At 36.7% G+C, this 24,282-nt stretch overlaps 1 protein-coding gene across 3 annotated transcripts in view; it reads right to left on the reverse strand.

Annotated features, from left to right (window-relative positions):
* The window catches only part of ANKRD26 (ankyrin repeat domain containing 26), a 92,968-nt gene that overhangs the window by 46,178 nt on the left and 22,508 nt on the right, over nucleotides 1–24,282 (reverse strand). For 2 of the 3 annotated variants that reach the window (XM_082649455.1, XM_082649454.1), the window contains exons 7-15: nucleotides 22,449–22,521; nucleotides 21,504–21,564; nucleotides 21,215–21,414; nucleotides 17,750–17,876; nucleotides 17,386–17,447; nucleotides 14,424–14,517; nucleotides 11,637–11,665; nucleotides 11,472–11,544; nucleotides 754–836 (exon numbers count right to left, since the gene is read on the reverse strand). In XM_082649455.1, the coding sequence (XP_082505581.1) occupies nucleotides 754–836; nucleotides 11,472–11,544; nucleotides 11,637–11,665; nucleotides 14,424–14,517; nucleotides 17,386–17,447; nucleotides 17,750–17,876; nucleotides 21,215–21,414; nucleotides 21,504–21,564; nucleotides 22,449–22,521 (802 nt within the window). Of the gene's footprint in view, nucleotides 1–753; nucleotides 837–11,471; nucleotides 11,545–11,636; nucleotides 11,666–12,283; nucleotides 12,383–14,423; nucleotides 14,518–17,385; nucleotides 17,448–17,749; nucleotides 17,877–21,214; nucleotides 21,415–21,503; nucleotides 21,565–22,448; nucleotides 22,522–24,282 lie in introns of all 3 variants that reach the window. The other variant, XM_082649456.1, reaches the window with a different exon arrangement.

Here is a 24,282-nt window from a genome sequence, read left to right on the forward strand (position 1 = left end):
CAATCAGAAAGAGGAACAAATTCCTAAATTTTAATGCAAATCATATACTATGATAGTATTGTACATTGATATAATACCTGCTTTCATTCAGTTATATTTTATTCTAGTATCTACTAATGAAAGTGGATAAAACATTGTTTAATAATATTTACTGGTTTCCTACCCTGAAATGAAATAAATTAGAAAGTTATTGTTTGTACCCTAACAACAAAGGTCCAATTCTGGAAGGTTTGATTCCTTAATAAGCAATTGGGTTGATTGTATGACCCCTTCTCTCCCTGAATGTAGATCCTTAGGTCGATTACATAGAGGTCACAAGACAGAATAAATCTTTAATCTTGGCATTAGTGACTGGCAATTTGAAACTGCAAATTTTGAACAGCTGGGAATGATTTCTCCTTCCATGAATCTAACTCACGGACCATCATTGATATATTGTTCATAATTTCAACTGCTTAATCATATGATTCAGTATTTGATTATCACCTTCTTTATCATGTAAGGAAGAAGCAAACAATATTCAGGAAATTTTTTTGCCTCAATTCCAAGGACAAAGTTTAACTATAAATTATAATAGATTCTAACAATATTTTAAGCTTTGTAATTAAAGCACTATAAAAACTAAATATTAAATTATTATCTATTGATTCTAAGAGGTTAATTTTGAAAGGTAATTTCATTTGAACTCTGTTATGTCGTTAAAGCATAGAAAACAATATTGAGCCAGAAATTTACATTTACATTTTTACATACCTGTGAGTGGTTATTTTCACTTCCATCAAGCCTTTCTTGTGCTTCCTCCGATGTTATTTCTAAGTCTAGTTCTGCTGACAAATCTATGTTTAGTTAAAATTAACTATTTAGAACAGTTAGATAAAAGACATAATCTTTATAAAAATAGATTTAAAAAATTTTATCAAACGACAATTTAAATTAAGCTTAATCTTTAGCTGAATATTTACTTCTTTAAGAAATACTTCTAATTACCTAAAACTTCAACAAACCATCTGGGAAATACCAGATGTCACCATGTTACAGGCACACAAACATCTCAAAGATTCATTTACAAATTCATCCACCAAACATCAATGAACAGAACAATCAAAAACCAAACAAAATTTAAAAATACAGGACAAACATATAAAGTCACAATATACTCTGTTCTCTACTTCATAATAGTACCGATTTAACAACACACCAAGCTTCAACTGCAACGTTATTCATGGTTTCCAAAATTACTGTTACTTTTCATGCTTTTATCAGTTCCTTAATCTGAAATGTTTTCCTCTACTCTTCTGACAAATTTCTTTTCATCTTTTAAGACCCAGCCTGCTTTATGAAGTCCTCCTTGATTACAGCTCTCTTTCCCCAAACAGGTATCTCTTTCCTAGTAGCTACCTTAGTACTTTATGGATTTTTCTAGTGTATCTTCATCACCTGAACTGTAAATTATTTCTTCACGACTATCCTCTTTGCTCCTAGACTGTAGAGGACAATCTCTTGAAATCATCTTTGTATACACAGTCTTTATTTATTTTACTCAATAATTATTTACTGAGTTCCTGCTCAGTACTAAACATTGCAGTTTAAAGAAGAATGTAGATAAAAGGTGTCAGCGATGGCTTTTCTAGAGATAATGCCTGAGCTGAGACTTACACAGTGAGGTCAGTCAGATTCAAGGGAATAGAGGACAGGAAAGGGAGAGAGCATGGAAAGCTGTAGCAAGACAGGGAGAGAAGCATACATAAAACAGGGTGAGTATTTGTCTAAAATACAGAGATAGATGAGAGAGCATCACCAGCAGTTCAGAATTCCAGAGCAAAGGACAGACAGAAAGGGCTAGAGAGGGAGAGTCAGGTAGAAGTTAGATTATGAAAGCCTCGTGTCATTCTAAGATGGCTGGACATTAGTATGCTTTAAAGAGTGGTTCACGATCACTGGTGCATTTGAGATAGATCACTCTAAATGCTGCAGGAGGGATGAATTTGAAGGCCATACAAATAAATAGAGGGAGACGAATTTGATGGCATTATAATGCAAAAAAAAGATGATGCAGGCCTACACTGAGGGACTGTTTCCAGAAATATTTAAGATATAAAATTACCAGGACCCAGCATAGAATAAATCTTTATTAAATAAATAAATGCATGAATCCTGGGTCCCTCAAGAACTAGACTCTGCTTATTACTTTATAAAAGGTATCAACTGAGAAGAGAAATGATCTGCATGAACTGTTTTAAGTTGCTTGTATTTAGTTTCCAGTTTTCCTGTTTCACATCTTCCTGTGTTGAGGGGGCTCGTGTAGCTGTTTTGTTTGAATTCGTGCTTCTTGGACCTACCAAGCTCATGGAGAAATGAGAGCAAACCAGTCACTTGTATAGATAAAAAAAACTTTGAGTTTATAGCTTGTAGTCACTACTCTAGGAGAAAACTGAGAATCTTTTGTAAATGTAACATTAATTCTACAGTAAGGAAGGACAAGAAGATAAAACTATAGGACTGGAAAAAGAAAACAGTGTATGATTGATTACTATAGCCCTGATCATATGACTGATCAAGGGCACTAAATTAATTGGTATTTATGTAGAACATATATTAGGTGTGGTTAATCAATAGACTGGGCATCCTAGTAGAATTAGAATTGATTTTCCATATACTATTTTTAAATGATCAGCACTCCTTAAAACCAATATCCCTTGTGAAGTATTAATTCATTAAAAATAATAAGTTGATATACTATGTGGACACAGCTAAGAAGGAGGGACTATGTAGCAATCCCCAATGACTCCCATTACTGCTGGGAAAGCCAATTCTAAAATATATAAACTCATAGAAAATACAAGAAATAGTTTAGTGTTTGGTTTTGGAGGTGTTCTTTTAGTTACATTGAATATAGTTATAACTAATACTAATGAATTCAGAGCTAAACAAAAATAAAGCTAAAAAAACTACATTTTGAGAAAGGAATCTTGAGATGTCTACCTAGGTTTCCCAGCTAGTCCCAAAATTCTAAATATAATCCTGCTACCCACTCTCAGGTGTATGCTAAATACTAGCCTAACAAACTTATTCTCTCTCCTAATTCTCTTTGTTATTTATCATGTTGCTTTGGTCAGAGGAAGAATGCAAACGTCTTGCTAAAAGATGTCTGGCTGCGGGTTGAATAAAAGGAGTAAACACAAAGCAGATTTTGCCACAAAATGATTCTGGAAACATGAGGATTATGGTGAAGCCATGCTAAGGTGGCCTACGGTTGAGTGCTCTGTGCTTATTTATTACCTTGTTTGCTTTCTCTGTTTTCTGGCAGCTGTGACTCACACAGGTCATGGAGCGTGTAATTCCCTAACAGAAACACCGCTCCGATATTAATCTTTTCTTTATCTATTAGGGTCATCTGTCCAAATTCTGTGGATGCTGACTGATTTTTGGTCATTGATTGTGACACAAATGGATATTTATCATCAACTTTCAAATGCCCGGCTCTCTGACAAGTCTCATTATTGAGCGTCAAACTAGCAGAATCCCAATCTGAAAAATCTGAAAACAAAGTTTCCATTTATTAGAATGTGAATACTAATGCAAATTTGACTAACTTGAACAAATTCTTTCTTCAGAGAAGCAGTCCCATGTCCTCCTCTCCCCCCAGACACACTACTCCTTCATGGCTTATTGTATCTTACACGTCATTGCCATTCATATAGATACATTAACTATTGCCTCTCATTTTTTCTACTTTTTTTTTTTTTTTTTTTTGCAGTATGCGGCCTCTCACTGTTGTGAGACCCGTTGCGGACCACACGCTCCGGACGCGCAGGCTCAGCGGCCATGGCTCACGGGCCCAGCCGCTCCGCGGCATGTGGGATCCTCCCGGACAAGGGCATGAACCCGTGTCCCCTGCATCGGCAGGCGGACTCTCAACCACTGCGCCACCAGGGAAGCCCTGTTCTACTTTTTAATTTTCTAGTATTACTTACTTTGATTCACTCATCAATCTCTATTACATATTCTGTATACCATAAGAGTTTTATTAATAATTATGTTTCTTCAACATATGAATTTTTTCATTAACAAAATATGTCTAACCACTTATTTTATGTTTAAATATGCATGACAGTATTGTGTGTTCCAGAGACATGGGTTTTAAAAAATCTTTTAATGAATGGTACTACTTTAATTACAATGAGATGGACTTTCCTCAATGTTACCAATGTATCTTCAGAAATCATTTTTTAAGCCTTGGATAAATATCATAAATTTACAAAAGAAATGATAGCCTTGAGTGACTAATTGTTTCCAGGTAAAAATAGGATAAGTCTAGGTCCACACTAGATCAAAAGAGCATACAGTGCCATGAGACAGGAAATGAATACATAACAAAAACATTTTTCTTTTTTTTAAAGAAAGTAAAATTGTCAGATTTAAATTTCTTAAGACAAATCAGAGCTGAACCAAGATGGTAGAGTAGAAGGATGTGCTCTCACTCCCTCTTGTGAGAACACAAGAATCACAACTAGGTGATGGACAATCATCGACAGGAAGACACTGGAACTCACCAAAAAAGATACCCCACATCCAAAGACAAAGGAGAAGCCACAATGAGATGGTAGGAGGGGCGCAATCACAATAAAATCAAATCCCATAATTGGTGGGTGGGTGACTCATAGACTGGAGAACACTTATACCACAGAAGTCCACCCACTAGAGTGAAGGTTCTGAGCCCCATGTCAGGCTTCCCAACCTGGGGGTCCAGCAACGGGAGGAGGAATTCCTAGAGAATCAGACTTTGAAGACTAGTGGAATTTGATTGCAGGACTTCGACAGGACTCGGGGAAATAGAGACTCCACTCTTGGTGGGCACACACAAAGTAGTGTGCGCATCGGGACCCAGAGGAAGGAGCAGTGACCCCAGGAGAGACTGAACCAGACCTACCTGCTAGTTTTGGAGGGTCTCCTGCAGAGGCGGGGGTGGCTGTGGCTCATCATGGGGACAAGAACATGGGCAGCAGAAGTTCTGGGAAGTACTCCTTGGCCTGAGCCCTCCCAGAGTCTGCCATTAGCCCTACCAAAGAGCCCAGGTAGGCTCCACTGTTGGGTTGCCTCAGGCTAAACAACCAACAGGGAGGGAACCCAGCCCCACCCATCAGCAGTCAAGCAGATTAAAGTTTTACTGAGCTCTGCCCACCAGAGCAAAAGTCAGCTCTACCCACCACCAGTCCCTCCCATCAGGAAACCTGCACAAGCCTCTTAGATAGCCTCATCCACCAGAGGGCAGACAGGAGAAACAAGAAGAACTACAATCCTGCAGCCTGTGGAACAAAAACCATACTCACAGAAAGACAGACAAGATGAAAAGGCAGAGGGCTATGTACCAGATGAAGGAACAAGATAACCCCCCAGAAAAACAACTAAATGAAGTGGAGATAGGCAACCTTCCAGAAAAAGAATTCAGAATAATGATAGTGAAGATGACCCAGGACCTCGGAAAAACAATGGAGGAAAAGATTGAAAAGATGCAAGAAATGTTTAACAAAGACCTAGAAGAGTTAAAGAACAAACAAACAGAGATGAACAATACAATAACTGAAATGAAAACTACACTAGAAGGAATCAATAGTAGAATAACTGAGGCAGAAGAACAGATGAGTGACCTAGAAGACAGAATGGTGGAATTCACTGAGCAGAAGAGAATAAAGAAAAAAGAATGAAAAGAAATGAAGACAGCCTAAGAGACCTCTGGGACAACATTAAATGCAACAACATTCGCATTATAGGGATCCCAAAAGGAGAAGAGAGAGTGAAAGGACCCGAGAAAATATTTGAAAAGATCATAGTCGAAAACTTCCCTAACATGGGAAAGGAAATAGCCACTCAAGTCCAGGAAGTGCAGCGAGTCTCATACAGGATAAACCCAAAGAGAAACATGCCAAGACATACAGTAATCAAATTTGCAAAAATTAAAGACAAAGAAAAATTTCTGAAAGCAGCAAAGGAAAAACGACAAATTAGATACAAGGGAACTCCCATAAGGTTAACAGCTGATTTCTCAGCAGAAACTCTACAAGCCAGAAGGAAGTGGCATGATACACTTAAAGTGATGAAAGGGAAGAACCTACAAACAGGATTACTCTACCCCGAAAGGATCTCATTCAGATTCGATGGAGAAATCAAAAGCTTTACAGACAAGCAAAAGCTAAAAGAATTCAGCACCACCAAACAGGCTCTACAACAAATGCTAAAGGAACTTCTCTAAGTGGGAAACACAAGAGAAGAAAAGGACCTACAGAAACAAACCCAAAAGAATTAAGAAAATGGTCATAGGAACATACATATTGATAATTATCTTAAACATGAATGGATCAAATGCTCCAACCAAAAGACACAGACTTGCTGAATGGATACAAACACAAGACCCATATATATGCTGTCTACAAGAGACCCACTTCAGACCTAGGGACACATGCAGACTGAAAGTGAGGGGATGGAAAAAGATATTCCATGCAAATGGAAAGCAAAAGAAAGCTGGAGTAGCAATACTCATATCAGATAAAATAGAATTTAAAATAAAGAATGTTAAGAGACAAGGAAGGACACTATATAATGATCAAGGGATCAATCCAAGAAGAAAATATAACAATTATAAATATATATGCACCTAACATAGGACCACCTCAATATATAAGGTAACTGCTAACAGCTGTAAAAGAGAAAATCAACAATAACATAATAAGAGTGGGGGACTTTAACACCTCACTTACACCAATGGACGGATCATCCAAAATGAAAATAAGTAAGGAAAGAGAAGCTTTAAATGACACAATAGACCAGACAGATTTAATTGATATTTATAGGACATTCCATCCAAAAACAGCAGATTACACTTTCTTCTCAAGTGCACATGGAACATTCTCCAGGATAGATCACATCTTGGATCACAAATCAAGCCTCAGTAAATTTAAGAAAATTGAAATCATATCAAGCATCTTTTCTGACCACAATGCTATGAGATTAGAAATCAATTACAGGGGAAAAACGTAAAAAACACAAACACATGGAGGCTAAACACTACGTTACTAAATAACCAAGAGATCACTGAAGAAATCAAAGAGGAAATCAAAAAATACCTAGAGACAAATGACAATGGAAACACACCAATCCAAAACCTATGGGATGCAGCAAAAGCAGTCTTAAGAGGCAAGTTTATAGCTATGGAAGCCTACCTCAAGAAACAAGAAAAATCTCAAATAAATAATCTAACCTTACACCTAAAGGAACTAGAGAAAGAAGAACAAACAAAACCCAAAGTTAGCAGAAGGAAAGAAAATATAAAGATCAGAGCAGAAATAAATGAAATAGAAACAAAGAAAACAATAGCAAAGATCAATAAAACTAAAAGCTGGTTCTTTGAGAAGATAAACAAAATTGATAAACCATTAGCCAGACTCATCAAGAAAAAGAGGAAGAGGACTCAAATCAATAAAATTAGAAATGAAAAAGGAGAAGTTACAACAGACACCGCAGAAATACAAAGCATCCTAAGAGACTACTACAAGTAACTCTATGCCAATAAAATGGACAACCTGGAAGAAATGGACAAATTCTTAGAAAGGTATAAGCTTCCAAGACTGAACCAGGAAGAAATAGAAAATATGAACAGACAAATCACAAGTAATTAAATTGAAACTGTGATTAAAAATCTTCCAGCAAACAAAAGTCAAGGACCAGATGCCTTCACTGGTGAATTCTATCAAACATTTAGAGAAGAGCTAACACCCATTCTTCTCAAACTCTTCCAGAAAATTGCGGAGGAAGGAACACTCCCAAACTCATTCTATGAGGCCACCATCACCCTGATACCAAAACCAGACAATATACTACAAAGAAAGAAAATTACAGACCAATATCACTGATGAATATAGATGCAAAAATCCTCAAAAAAATACTAGCAAACAGAATCCAACAACGCATTAAAAGGATCATACACCATGATCAAGTGAGATTTATCCCAGGGATGCAAGGATTCTTCAATATACACAAATCAAACAATGTGATACACCATATTAACAAACTGAAGAATAAAAACCATATGATCATCTCAGTAGATGCAGAAAAAGCTTTTGACAAAATTCAACACCCATTTATGATAAAAACTCTCCAGAAAGTGGGCACAGAGGGAACCTACCTCAAAATAATAAAGGCCATATATGACAAACCCACAACAAACATCATTCTCAATGGCGAAAAACTGAAAGCATTTCCTCTAATATCAGGAACAAGACAAGGATGTCCACTCTCACCGCTATTATTCAACATAGTTTTGGAAGTCCTAGCCTTGGCAATCAGAAATAAAAGGAATAAAAGGAATAAAAGAAATAAAAGGAATATAAATTGGAAAAGAAGAAGTAAGACTGTCACTGTTTGCAGATGACATGATACTATACATAGAGAATCTTAAAGATGCCACCAGAAAACTACTAGAGCTAATCAAAGAATCTGGTAAAGTTGCAGGATACAAAATTAATGCACAGAAATCTCTTGCATTCCTATACACTAATGATGAAAAATCTGAAAGAGAAAGTAAGGAAACAGTCCCATTTACCACTGCAACAAAAAGAATAAAATACCTAGGAATAAACCTACCTAGGGAGACAAAAGACCTGTATGCAGAAAACTATAAGACACTGATGAAAGAAATTAAAGATGATACAAACAGATGGAGAGGTATAGCATGTTCTTGGATTGGAAGAATCAATATTGTGAAAATGACTATACTACCCAAAGCAATCTACAGATTCAATGCAATCCCTATCAAATTACCAATGGCATTTTTTACAGAACTACAACAAAAAATCTTAAAATTGGTATGGAGACACAAAAGACCCCGAATAGCCAAACAGTTTTGAGGGAAAAAAACGGAGCTGGAGGAATCAGACTCTCTGACTTCAGGGTATACTACAAAGCTACAGTAATCAAGACAATATGGTACTAGCACAAAAACAGAAACACAGATCAATGGAACAAGATAGGAAGCCCAGAGGTAAACCCACACACCTATGGTCAACTAATCTATGACAAAAGAGGCAAGGATATATAATGGAGAAAAGACAATCTCTTCAATAAGTGGTGCTGGGAAAACTGGACAGCTACATGTGAAAGAATGATATTAGAACACTCCCTAACACCATAAACAAAAATAAACTCAAAATGGATTAGAGACCTAAATGTAAGACCGGACACTATAAAACTCTTAGAGGAAAACATAGGAAGAACACTCTTTGACATTAATCACAGCAAGATCTACTTGATCCATCTCCTAGAGTAATGGAAACAAAAATAAACAAATGGGACCTAATGAAACTTAAAAGCTTTTGCACAGCAAAGGAAACCATAAACAAGATGAAAAGACAACCCTCAGAATGGGAGAAAATATTTGCAAACAAATCCACGGACAAAGGATTAATCTCCAAAATATATAAACAGCTCATACAGCTCAATATTAAAAAAACAAACAACCCAATCTAAAAATGGGCAGAAGACCTAAATTGACATTTCTCCAAATAAGACATACAGATGGCCAAGAAGCACATGAAAAGCTGCTCAACATCACTAATTATTAGAGAAATGCAAATCAAAACTACAATGAGGTATCACCTCACTCACACCAGTTAGAATGGGCTTTATCCGAAAATCTACAAACAACAAATGCTGGAGAGGGTGTGGAGAAAAGAGAACCCTCTTGCACTGTTGGTGGGGATGTAAACTGATACAGCCACTATGGAGAACAGTATGGAGGTTCCTTAAAAAACTAAAAATAGAATTACCATATGATCCAGCAATCCCACTACTGGGCATATACCCAGAGAAAACCACAATTCAAAAAGACACATGCACCCCAATGTTCACTGCAGCCCTATTTACAATAGCCAGGTCATGGAAGCAACCTAAATGCCCATCGACAGACGAGTGGATAAAGAAGATGTGGTACATGTATACAATGGAATATTACTCAGCCATAAAAAGGAACAAAATTGGATCATTTTTTGAGACGTGGATGGATCCAGAGACTGTCATACAGAGTGAAGTAAGTCAGAAAGAGAAAAACAAATATCGTATATTAACGCATATATGTGGAACCTAGAAAAATGGTACAGATGAACCAGTTTGCAGGGCAGAAATTGAGACACAGATGTAGAGAACAAACTTATGGATACCAAGGGGGGAAAACCATGGGGGGTTGGCGATGGTGGTGGGATGAATTGGGTGATTGGGATTGACATGTATACACTGATGTGTATAAAATTGATGACTAATAAGAACCTGCTGTATAAAAAAAAAAAGAAAGAAAAAAACCTAAAAAAAAAAAGACAAATCAAAGAAAAAAGCAAGAAATGTAAAAGTGAAAGTTTAAATCCTGTTTCATCACAAGGGTCCCTTTATCATTTCACATCCATAAGCTCTGTGAATGGTTTAAAACAGTGGTTCTCAAGTGTCACCTGAGCATCCCTGGAGTCCCAAGACCTAACCATTCAAGCGGTCCAAGAGGTCAAAACTATTTTCACAATAACAGTAAACGTTATTTCCATTCTCATTCTGTTTTAGGTGTACAGTGGAGTTTTCCAGAGTCAAGATATGTGATAACATCATAGTTCTAATGGCTAATAGAATGTATGATGGTGTGTGCTTGTATTTTTAATTTTTCAGTTTTATTTTCCAATACAGTAAACATCAGTAGATACAACCTACTTAAACAAAAGTTCATTGGAATTCTCAATAATTTTTAAAAGTATAAAAGGATCCTATATCTGCCTCATAAAAAAATAACAAATAAATAAATAAGAGGATCTTAAAGCCAAAAACTTTCAGAATTACTGTTTTAAAAGATTGTGTCTAGCAAATCGTCATTAAGGTATGATTACTTTCCCCCACTTTTAATAATCAAAGACCACCACACACACACACACACACACACACACACACACACACAGAGACAGACACACAGAGTCTGCTAATCAAAACATCTGGTTGGCTTAAGTTCATCCGTGTAACACCACTAAAATGAAATAATTAAAGTTGAAATACAATTGACATGTTAGCAAGTGAAGCTTTACTCTAGGTAAAGGTCAGAATTCAAATAAGCATTTGATAAAACTGGAAAAATCTTAGAATCTAATAATTTACCTCTGAGAATCCCTAAGAAGTACAGAGATTCCAAACTGAGAACTTTAGGGTATTGAAACATACATAGGAACATGTGAGTTAAAGCTTGCATTTTGAAAATATCTTTTTCTTATGCTTGTAAATATCCTTTTTTCAAAACATGGATACCAACAATAACATGTGCCTTATTTACGTCAAATCCTTCAATCAAATTTGCAAAAACAAAAGAAAAAAGAATTAGGAATATGAAGGCTGTGAGCATTTCAAATATTTTAGCGTACCTCCCTCCAGAGGGAAATTTGCACTGCAGAATTTACCTGATCTGGATGTTTGCAAATCCTTCATTCCTACTGTTTTATTAGGAACAGAATCTTTCACTCCAACTGCAGGCTGAATGGGTTTTGAAAGAAGTTGATTAATAAATAATGTACATTTGATACAATCTGTAGTTAATAATTCAAGATAAAAATATAAGTTTTTACCTTCAAGTGAGGATATTCTTCAGGAGAATCTAAAAGGCAAAAGGGACATAGAATCAACTACACGTAACTATGAAAGCCACCTATATATTCATGCAGTTAGTACTGAGCAGAATCCTCATGCTTGGCCTTGGCAGTGAATACTTTAGGTTTTGGTGTTTTGTTTCTTGGGGGAAGTGAGGACGGCAACAAGACAGACATATGAATCCACTATAGATACTGAAGAAAAAATAGGAGTACAGGTTTAATAAAACATGCAGTTAAGATTTCAAAAGTAAGATTATGTTCCAAAAGCCTTTATAAAATAGAAAAATGCACATGTACCAATGTGAACATGCTGATGGATGAGGAGAAAAGTGATCTTTAATCAGAGGAACAAATCATGACCCCGAGAAGGTAAATGTGAAAGCTGATGGTAAAATGCAACAGCATATCTTGAATGCAATACGGCAGCATCATTTACACCATTATACTACAAGTGTTTATCATGTTCTTCAATTTGTCCTGTAATTTAGGAAGTGCACAGTTGGGATGACAGTTCAGTTGAATGTATAATACATTTCTCATCAGAGAAAGTGTTATGAACTGATCAGCTTGGATATACACTTGTAGAATAATAGTTCATAAAAATATTCATTTTTTTTCCATACCCATGTGGGCTACTGGTATGCCTACATTTCTTGGATCCTCTAGTTTAGTCATCTTAAAGTTTCTCGATCCACTCATGCAAGAAGGTATATAAGGCACATCTAAGAAATAATGTATTGTAAGTTTTCAATATCGAAGTACGATTATCAAAAAGGAAAAAGTAAATTTTACTGCCACAGAATTATTAGATATTAAAAATCTTTAATATTTCAAAATCAGTGTAGTATTTACTAAAAATAACAATTTTAGCACTTAGGGAATGAACCCTATTAATTTCTTTTGTTTCCAAAATTACTTTGGTTCAGTATATCATGCTAATGTTTAAAAGGATTTTTGTGAAACAATTATCATCAAAAAATTAGCTATCTTACGGACTCCCCTGGCGGTCCAGTGGTTAAGACCCCATGCTTCTACTGCAGGGGACACGGGTTCAATCCCTGGTCGGGGAAATTAGGATCCCACATGCCAGCCGAGCAGCCAAAAAAACAAACAAAAAAAACCTATCTTGAAAAAAAAAAAAAACAGCCAATGCTTCCATATTCAAATTAATCTCATTTGAATAACACATACCAACACAACATATATCTTTGATGCCTGATAGTTACAAGGAGGAGCTGGGGTTTACCTCAATTCTAGCACCCACTCCTGCTTCCAGTATTCTCTGGGGCAGCAATGACGTAACCTTGTTTCAGGGTAAATACACTGAAGTCATCTAACAAGAGTTCTCTCAAGTTTCCTCATCACCTCCACAATCACCTCCCTAACATCCTTCTTTCCTCCCTCTTTCCTTTCACTATATTCTTTCCTCTTCAAAGGTAGTCTCTGGATCTGTGGTCTTAATTCTTCCCCTTTTACATTCTTTTTATGGATCATCCCCACCACTTCTTTTTCCCTCTTTGCTTGGCAGTGGTACCTTACATCTATAAGTTCTACTTCAACGCTTTGCTACCCTCTGGCTATAAACACGCTCAGAAAGAAAAAGAAAATAATGCTTTTCCTTGATCCTGTTCTGTCTTGAACTATCCAGTGGCTCCTCTTCCAGATTTCTCTAAATGCAAGCCTACACCCTTGCTACTCTGAGAGCTTGTCAGAAATGCACAACCCCAGACCTGCTGCTCAGCATGTGCACTTTTCACAAGGTCCCCAGGGGACTAATTAAAATTTGAGAAACTCTGATCTGTGAGTCTGCTTCTACATTCCCACAGTAAGAGTGGGAAAGCTTTACTGTTCGTCTCTGACAAGTTTTGGTGCTGGAAGCTCACTTCAAATTTGTCTCACGTTTCAAATACTCTTCTCTTCCTTTTTCTAAAGACCTATTTTACTTTGCCACCGTCCTCCACAGACCCCTGCTTCCTTTTCCTTCATTTACTCTCTGTAACCTCTGCCTCTCTCATTCTTTACTCCTTCTTTCCTCTTCCTCATTTCCCAACTTTCCTTAGGTTGTAGAGTACCTTGAAACGGAATTAATAATTTAGCTCCTTAAAGGGGACTCTCAATTTAATCTGTGGCTGACATCAGATAAGATACACAGCTTCCCTCCTTTTCTCATCTTTTTCCTCACTATGCATTTGACAGGTGATTTTCTTTCTTTTTTTTTTTTTACATCAACAGTGTTATATTTTGTAATAGTTTTCAGAATATAAGCTGCATAGCTTTTTAGAATAAAAAATGATATAACTTCAGGTACATGCTTTAGGACACTTGGTTAAACAAAAAGCAAACTGTGTCTTTGAGGACCACCTCAAAAGGGTGGCACACTTCACAGTGTAACTTGATAACAGACATGGAGATAGATGATTATATCATGGCATGTTGTCTACAAAAGGACATCTGGACAGTCAGAACTTAAATAGAACGCAGCACACAGTTAAGTATTCAAGCACTGCTTTTTGGCCAAATAAAAACTGCCTAAAAACTGTTGATGGATTTTTGACTGGAAAAAAAGATGTAGCTGCTTAGTTCTTCTGATACAGCACTTCTTTTCCAGAATGAGACAGGCTCAGTTCAACTTGAAATCAGTGTGAGGAATGATTCTTCCTCTTAACCGACAGGTGATTTTCCTTGGCTATTAGAATATATCAGAATTCCCATTTTAAATCAACATGCTGTCAAATGACTTTTTCATCAAAATACAGTTCTTACCTTCTACTTGTCCATTTAATATACTTTTTCCTCTTTGACCTGCAGCTCCAGATAAATGATCAACATACTTCTGTGGAAGACTCTCAGAGATACTCTGTTAAAATTGATATTACTAATGAGTTGCATAAAGATTTCCTAATCCCCTTCTAATACCTGAAAATACCCTACTTTTTAAAAATTTCCTACTTTACAAGCAATTATATTTAAAAATAAGAGAAGCATGGATTGAAAACTCAAACATTTAAATAGAAAACTTCACATACACTCTCTAGATCAAGTATATCTTTTATCCTCATTTGGCTACTGACTCTGTAAACTGAGCATGGAAAGCCAGAGGAATTATTTTCACAGACAGAATACTGACTTACAGGCACATTTCAGCAAGGAATTAACTTCAAAATACCTAACTCTACTTTGCATTCCCTGTCAAAAGAAGAGAGTATTTTTAAAAAATATGTATTTAAATAAATTCTTTAATAAGTACACTTGCTATAAATTTAAAATATTTCTAAAGACAGAAATTTTTTAGTATTAAAATAATATACTTGGCATGAAAAGAAACCATGAAGTATGTCACGTTGAGCATAAACAGAACACTATAGAAGCTGCTTCATTTAGGTAAACAAGGGCTTACAAGAATCTGTTATTTGATAAAATTTTTATTGATAGGAAAACTAGTTGAATAAAATAGCGAAGTAGTAAGAAAAACTTTTATGTTTAAATAATAGCAAAAAATTTAAATATAGTTATGCAACTCTTCAAAAAAGTACAGCAAGCTTTAATAAGGGAATAAGAACATTTATTTATTAATCATCTAAATGTGTCAAGCTTTTACTATGCACATTTTACTTTCTACATACAACAACAATGATAAAAATGATTGTAAGGACAGTTACCCCACTTCCTGTTTCCTGGTCATTCCAAGATGCGAGAGTGTAATGACGAACAGATGGGATCTGCTGTTCTCTCTGTTCAGAATGTCCCTCCCCTGGACCCTCACATAACAGGCTCCTTCCCATCCTCCCCTTGGTAGCTTTTCTCACATGCAGATCTTTTCTGACTACCTAAATTCCACTCCCACTCCCATCCCCATCCTAACTACAAACTCTCTCAATGTTGTCTAACTTAACATTCTCCATTTTCTTTTTTTTTTTTTTTTTGCGGTACGCGGGCCTCTCACTGTTGTGGCCTCTGCGGTTGTGGAGCACAGGTTCCGGACGCGCAGGCTCAGCGGCCATGGCTCACGGGCCCAGCCGCTCCGCGGCATGATGGGATCTTCCCAGACCGAGGCGCGAACCCGTGTCCCCTGCATAAGCAGGCGGACTCTCAACCACTGCGCCACCAGGGAAGCCCTCTCCATTTTCTTTACATGAAGGACTTAACAGTGACTTATAAAGGATTCCTGTTTGGTTTTATGTTCCCACCACTACAGCCTAACCCCTCAATTGGTACAGTCAGTGTCTAACTGCCCAGCACATAGTTGGTATTCAATGACAGGAATTTATTTAAGATCAAAACATTTAAAATGTCGAGAGCACCTCAAGTACCAAAGCACTTGATACCTATAGGAGATCTCCGATAACAGTCTATAGAAACTTAACATACCCCAAACTAGAAATCCACATGCCCGTTCTAATTTTCCTATTCTTAACACTACTGTCATTTTATTGTCCTTCGGGTTTTAAAAAAGTATCCCAGCATTTAGTGAGTCACTAATTGCGACTGTGATCATTTTTGTCTTACATTTCTATAGCACCCTTTACAGTTTACAGTGTGTGTTCACAGCTGTTACCACATCTGTTCCCTACACATACCTGAGAAGTGGGTACCAGTACCATTTTTACAAAGGAGGTCACTGACGCTCAACCAGGGTAGACAAGTTTTTCCGAGATCCCACAGCTAGTGACAGAACCAGGATGCTACCATGTCTTTTGACTTTAAACAGTGCTGTATCACTGCAGCAGCTGCCTATATCTAACGGATCAGGCCCTTCTTATTTCTTTCCATAGCTGTCACTTTACAACAGGTCATCATTACTTTATATTTACGTTACTTCAAGTACGGCTGCCATAAAGGTACTCAACGCACACTAGTTTAACTATCCAAAATGGTGTGTACTTATTAAAACATTGCTAAACCAAACTGTTGTTATTATAACGCCACATACTTATTATTCCCCACTCTTTTGCTTCTCTTGAAATGTTCCTTGGAGATCTATTTGACAATCCAAATGTAATAATACTTTTAATTCTCAGGCACTATCTTTTTCAGGTCTAAGTGGTAAAAAACTACATTTCAACCTGTTTCTCTCTGAACCTCACTAGGAGTTTTACACATCCATATGTACCAAAGAAACATACATTTGCTTGGGAGACTGGGACTGACATACACCCTACTATATATAAAATAGATCAATAATAAAGACCTACTATATAGCACAGGGAACTCTACTGAATACTCTGTAATGGCCTATATGGGGAAGGAATCGAAAAAGAGTGGATATATGTGTATGTATAACTGATTCACTTTGCTGTATAACTGAAACTAACACAACATTGTAAATCAACTATACTCCAACAAAAATTAAAAAAAAAAAAGAAAAGAAAAAAGAAACATACATTTGGCCATAGGCTGACCTGGAATAATGCTTCAGTTTTTAGATAAATTTAACTTCAGAACCCAAACTGATTCCTTATGACTTCTAAGCCTTGGTTTTTGCTCTATACTACACTGGTTTCATTAGGTGAATCCTGCAAATTAACAAAAGTGCACTATGTGGTAGTTATTATATTTAGCACACAATTATTTAATTAATTACAGGTTAAAAATATAAGGAAAAAATTTTGATGGGCAAATGCAAAGGTGAGAAAGTAAAGTCAAAGCATCCTCCCTTTTATGTTTTAACATCACTCAGTGCTTATATTTTAAAATAAAAAAAAATAGTAATAATAGAAGACAGTACCTCAGAATCCCAAGGTGATTCTATACCTTCCTCTTCTCCTAATCCTAATGCTGACATCATATCTGTAAAATGCAGCCACAGATCCATTAATGAGAACATTTACTACTATGAATTTTAAATACCTGTATAAGTCTATCTCCATCCACAAATATTTAAATCAAATAAAGTAGCAGAAAAGAATTTCAGAGGGTTGAGGCATTTTCAGGAAGAAAAAGTTGGTAGTAATTGGGATACTTCTGAAGAAATAGAGCAAAAGAAACATACTTAAAAAGAAATGGATAGTATATTTCGATCTACAGACTTTAGATGTTTTTATACTAGCCTTTAAGCATAGAAAAAAATTCATAAAAATTCACTAACTTACCACTCCTATTATTTTTGTGTGCTCCATCAAAAGAAGTCAAATTGTTATGATCTATTTGCTCTTGTGGAGCACTTTCAACATCAGTATCATTTTCTTTTTCTCCAATTTCTGGATTTGTTGCTCCTTCCTATAAAAACAAAACAAAATAAAACAAACACCTAATTCCAGAAAACATCATATTCATTCATTTGGTCATTCAATCAATCAGTAAGACAACAAACATTTACTGGATCTATCAAATCATAGGCACTATCCTGGGAGAAAAGCTGGAAATATAAATAGAAGACTGATTCTGCTTTGTATTCTAGGAGAAGTAGAGCTACATGAAAACAAATAAGAAGAGAAAAGTATCATTCAAAAGCTCTACAATTGATGTGAACAGAGTACAGGAAGGGCACAAAGGAAAGAGGAGTCAGCTGTATCTGGGTAGCTCAGGAAATGCTGCAAAGACAGGTCTGTGTCTTAAAAGACAGACACAGTGTAGAGCGGGGATGTGAAGGGGATTCTAGAAAGGGCAGCCTGAGCAAAAGGACGAGGCGTGAAACAACATAACAAGTCACGTGGAAAACTAGAACACAGTTACCAGGAATGGTAATGAGAGACAAAACTGGAGGATCAGAGCCAAACCAAAAAAAGCAAGTGTCCTCCTAGAACATGAACTTTCTCCTTCACGTGATGGGGATCCACTACATAAGTAGAGGCGTTACATCTTCACAAATATATTTTAGAAAGGTCACTCTGGCAGCAACATAAAGATGAACATCGGGGAGCAAAACTAGAAAAGAGCATTTCAAAATTATAAGTGAGAAAGTAATAGGAAATGAAAACTGGTAAGCAGGTAGAAAATACTGAACTTGATGAGCAACAGGATGTGGTGATTTCAGGGAGGGATGGAGTCCAGGATTTTTCCTGCTTCGGTATTTCAGTGATGTTATCTACTAGGATGGGGAAGACAGATGACAGAGTAGCTTACAAAGAGTCAGGAAAGAGGAAAGCATCAGGGACAATGTCTTCAGCTTGGGGCATAAGAAATTTGAGGCACCCAGGGGACTTAGAAGAAAGATTTGGATAAATGCATTTGGATTAGTAATAGATAAACTTGTTCAGGAAAAGCATATGATGTTAAGATAAATATCTGTAAAATATACTAACCTGGTACAATTAAATGATGCAAACCTATGCAGAGTTCTGAACTTTTGAAAATATAAACAAGACTGGGGAAGAAAACTATGAGCTTCAATTTTTCGATTATATATTGCAACATTTGTTTAAGGATATAAAATATACTCTTTCATGAATATGTGCAAATATTCATTTCTGGGATATAATAGCAATAAGCATTTTTAAGTTTAATGAAAAGATTTAATTGTAAAACACCAACTCAAGAGACTACAAGAAGATTCCTTTTCAAAAATTAATCTTAAAAGACAAGTTTTAAATTGTAGAAGAGGGCTTCCCTGGTGGCACAGTGGTTGAGAGTCTGCCTGCCGATGCAGGGGACGCGGGTTCGTGCCCCGGTCCGGGAAGATCCCACATGCCGCGGAGCGGCTGGGCCCGTGAGCCATGGCCGCTGAGCCTGCGCGTCCGGAGCCTGTGCTCCGCAACGGGAGAGGCCACAACAGTGAGAGGCCCGTGTACCACAAAAAAAAAAAAAAAAAAAAAAATTGTAGAAGAGAATGTTTATGTGATTATGGAATTATAAGGCATTTTTAAGTACTACTATGATGTACAGAAGAAACATAAAACCCTATTTTAAAATTCACATGATTTTCTTATTCACCTGTGAACAGCACGCTAATAACTCTTCCTATCTACGCCTTATAGAATGGCAGTTAAAGATTGGGGAAATGATTTAGTACTAAAAAAAATTAGTAAAACTATGATTATCCAAGTTGGAGATTTAAAAGTTCTCAGATACATCTATGATTAACAAACAGGACCCAATATTCACACGAGGGAAGAACAAAGGGACTAAAAAATCAAGTAACCAGGATTCCTGAGTTTTAGATACGAAAGAATTTACATGTTAGTTTAACTTGTATAACAAAATATTTACATGCTAGTTTAACTATAAATACTGAAGTTAATAAAGTTTCTCAAGAATAACATGAAATGTACCTATTGCTGGAGATATTTTAAAAAGTAAAAAATTGTCTTCCAGAGATAATTTTGTACACTCTGCTGGTAATTTTTCCTTCCTTATTATTTTATAATAATAAGTAGTTTATATTAGAAAAAAATCATAAATTGTGATTTCATTCATTTGATGCGTGTATATGTGCCCATTATGTACAGATATTACTAGGAAAAGATAAATCAGAATCTCTCCAGAAAAAATGATTTCTATATTTTTTTCTTTAAGACTGTGGCAGTTTAAAATTTTCTCATTTAATGACTTGAAATTAAGAACCTCATTTACATAATTAGAAATTATAATCTTAGTGAAAAACTAGATAAAATACTTATTTATTTCCTCTCTGTCTATTCTCAAAAAGATCTAAAATGCCTACCAAGATGATACCAAACAGTAAGATAAATTAGTTAAGTAAGTTAAGTATATACCAAACAGTAAGTAAGAAACCACAAGAAGGAGAAGGGCCAAAAATTCTTAATTCAAAATAAATCTAATAAGGTCTAAAACAGAGCTCATCTTGCATTATCTATGAACAAGGGTTTTGCTAGATTAAATATAAGACATAACCTTATTAATTTAAAAGTGAGAATTTTTTAAAAAGGAAAAAACTTCAGATTAAAACTAACTTCCACATGGAACTATATTCAATACCTTGTAATAAACTATAATGGAAAAGAATTGAAAAAAAATAATACAGATACATACATATGTATAACCAAGTCATTTTGCTGTACACCTGAAACTAACACAATATTGTAAATCAATTATACTTCAATTAAAAAAGAACAATCAAAAAAGGTTAGGATCAAATTCTCTTTCAGTTCTTCATAAAAATCAACTATATGTCATTCAAAAGAGTACGAGCATTTTTTCCCATGACCTGACTTTCTCTTGTTAATGTGAATTTGAAATAATTTCTATCATATTTTATAGAGTTCCTGCTCTCACTTAACCCCACTATTTCTGTTGTGTTTGTATAATAATCTCTCTCATCTTGACCCTCATTCAATCTTTAAATTCATCTTGTCCTTCTTAAATGAATTCTTCCCCTTCATCCCCCTCCCCATCTGCATATTCATCTAACTGTTCTTTCTAGTTGCTTTCTAATTCTTTCCTTTCATAATGGCGTACTTCAGAATGGTTTACTGCCACCAACGTTCATAAATCTCAATCCTGCACATGTGTTGCTCTTGTTGTTACACTGTTTTCTATCGTGATCTTGAGGAATTCCATTTCTGTAAGGCATTCTTTTCATCACTGTAAGAATCAGGGGTCTGGTATGTGAAAAAGCACAGAAAAAAAAAAGTTAAAAACAAAACAGAACAACTTACCTTTGTAAGACCAAGGCCTGCTAAAGACTTGAGAGGTTTTGGGAGAGGTTCAGGTGATGGGAAAGCAGGATGAGAGACACCCTGGAGTCTGATTGATGGTTTGGGAAAGGTTTCGACCACATCTTCATTTTCACTATCAGAACTATTGTCCTCAAAGAAGGTTCTCTTCTCTGGCCTCACGATGCCACATTTTGCTTCTACTATAGTGAAAACAAAGTGGAGTACATGAGAACATCTGTAATTTCAAATCAGTGACTAACACAAGAAGGACAGTCTTCAAATAACTTACTGTTTTTCTTGGATTGCCGAGAAGCACTCATTAGCTTTGTTAAGCTTGGTTTCAGGACATTCTAGAGAAGAAAACAAGAGCTTTAAGAATAAGAAGTATTGGGAATTCCCTGGCGATCAAGTGGTTAAAACTCCATGCTTCCACTGCAGTGGGCGCAGGTTCAACCCCTGGTCGGGGAACTAAGATCCTGCTCCACTTGCGGGATCTTAATTCCCCAACCAGGGATTGAACCTGGGTCCTTGGCAGTGAGAGCGTGGAGTCCTAACCACTGGACAACCAGGGAATTCCCTGAATATACGCTAATGGAATGCTTGAGAAAACACAGCAAAATCCCTTCATAATATGGATTTTGAGAAACAGAATTTTAATTTCTAAATTTCCATAATTCCAACTGTTATTTTAGGCTTAATGCAGAACCAAAGACAGAAACAGAGAAAAACAAAGCTCTCTCCTAACAACTCTATGATACCAAAATAAAAATTGTCCAAGAAAAAAGAACTAGATGATATATGCTAAATAGTTTTGGAACTGAAAGGCCCCAGGAAAATTCTATGATTATTTCAGTAAGTAACTGTATCCACTAAAGATTTCATTTAAGCATGAGTATTATATAAATCACGTCAGTATGGCTGAAAAGTCACAGTAAGAATCCTTATGCTTGACCAAATTTCGTATTTCCTCCCTTGTGGGAAAGCGCTTCCCAATACACTTTTCCTGTCACTATCTACTTCCCAGCCCATTTTCTCTTCAGCCCCGACCTTCAGTATTTAGCAAAGTAAAAAAAAAATTCAACTAGTCATATTTTTATAAAATGGTTTGCTCTGACCAACTTTCTATTACAAACATAAAACAATGAGAGGTAGACCACTGCTAAACTTTAGAAGTTAATACTACACAAAACTAAATTCAAAGCAGGAAAACTAATTTCACAGGAGAGAACTTTACCTTGGTATCAAAATCTAAGTCTTCATCGTCTGATGTAGGCCATGAATCATCGACACCAGGTTTGTTGGAAAGCCTTCAGAGCAAAAATATATAACAAAAATGAGTGACTTCATTTCTTTAACCAAAAACAAACAAACAAAAATCAAGTGAAAGGTTGGTTGCCTATATATTAAATGATGTTTCTTGACATCATTAAAATGTGGCCTCTGTTTTAGAAAAGCTTTTAGTTACCTATTTCTGCTTCCATCTCTCCCAACCTATGAAATATCTAGCTAAGACCCATTCTTAGTTCCCATAACAAAGAGTGACAGCCAATATACTGGCAGAGCCTGAGAATAATTTGTTTCCACCAAAAGTCCTAAAACCTGAACTGAAAACCCAATTAATGGGTAACATAACTTTTGTTTACCCGAACTGGAACAAACCTGATGACCTAAAATAAAGTAGAAGGATATGCTGTTCCTTCTCCATTGTCCGTGCCTGGTTCAAAGACTAATCTGTGTCCGTCAAAAATGGCAGTCTTGGTTCTCCAGCAGGGAAACCACTTATTAAAGAAGGCTGCCCGGGCTATTCCGATGGCACAGTTGTTAAGAATCCACCTGCCAATGCAGGGGACACGGGTTCGAGCCCCGGCCCAGGAAGATCCCACATGCTGCGGAGCGGCTAAGCCCGTGCACCACAACTACTGAGCCTTCACTCTAGCGCCCATGAGCCACAACTACTGAGCCCACACGCCACCACTACTGAAGCCCGCACGCCTAGAGCCCATGCTCTGCAACAAGAGAAGCCACCACAATGACAAGCCCGCGCACCACAACGAAGAGTAGCCCCCACTCGCCGCAACTAGAGAAAGCCCGCGCGCAGCAATGAAGACCCCGATACAGCCAAAAATTAAATAAATAAATAAATTTATTAAAAAAAAAAAAAGAAGGCCCCATTCCTCCCCTTTACTCTAAAACAGTACAGGGAGTCCCCTGAAATGTTTGCAAGTTAAATGTACAAAAGTCAAAGAACAAATTTATATGTTTAATTTATATGTTAAACTATTCCCAGAGAGATTAAAACATTAAAAATTATAAAGTCTACTTAGTTTTCCTATAGAGGTCCTGCCTTATTCAGGTCCACATAAATAGCTAGCTCTTAAAAACCCTCATAGGCACTCAGATCCCCAAGCAGAGACAGTGCTGTAGAAACAGAGTCCTGGCAGCTGTGCCTCTCTTTCCCTATGTACTGCCTAAATATCTTCCTTCCTATAGGCTCCCCTCCCAAATCACCCCTGTGCCTCACCCCTGAGGCCTGCTCAATAGCAGCCTCCAACCTTTAAGATTTCAGCCTGTGAAGGCAATGGTTCCTGAATCAAGGATGGGCTCGGGACTTCCCTGGTGGCACAGTAGTTAAGAATCCGCCTGCCAATGCAGGGGACACGGGTTCGAGCCCTGGTCTGGGAAGATCCCACATGCCCCGGAGCAACTAAGCCCATGCGCCACACTATTGAGCCTGCACTCTAGAGTCCATGAGCCACAGCTACTGAGCCCACGTGCCACAACTACTGAAGCCCGAGCACTCCGCAACAAGAGAAGCCACTGCAATGAGAAGCCCGTGCACCACAACGAAGAGTAGCCCCTGCTCGCCGCAACTAGAGAAAGCCTGCACGCAGCAACGAAGACCCAATGCAGCCAAAAATAAACAAATTTATTTATTTAAGAAAAGAAAAGAAAAAAGACTCTAAGAAAAAACTTCAGAAAACCAGGCAAGGGTACTACCCTGAAGGGAAAACCAAAACCAGACTGGGAAGGCAGTAAGTAGAGAAATCAACTAGACAGATGCTCTATGT

This window comes from Grampus griseus, assembly GCF_964374135.1.
Source record: "Grampus griseus genome assembly, chromosome: 2".
In the NCBI taxonomy this organism is placed as follows: Eukaryota; Metazoa; Chordata; class Mammalia; order Artiodactyla; family Delphinidae; genus Grampus; species Grampus griseus.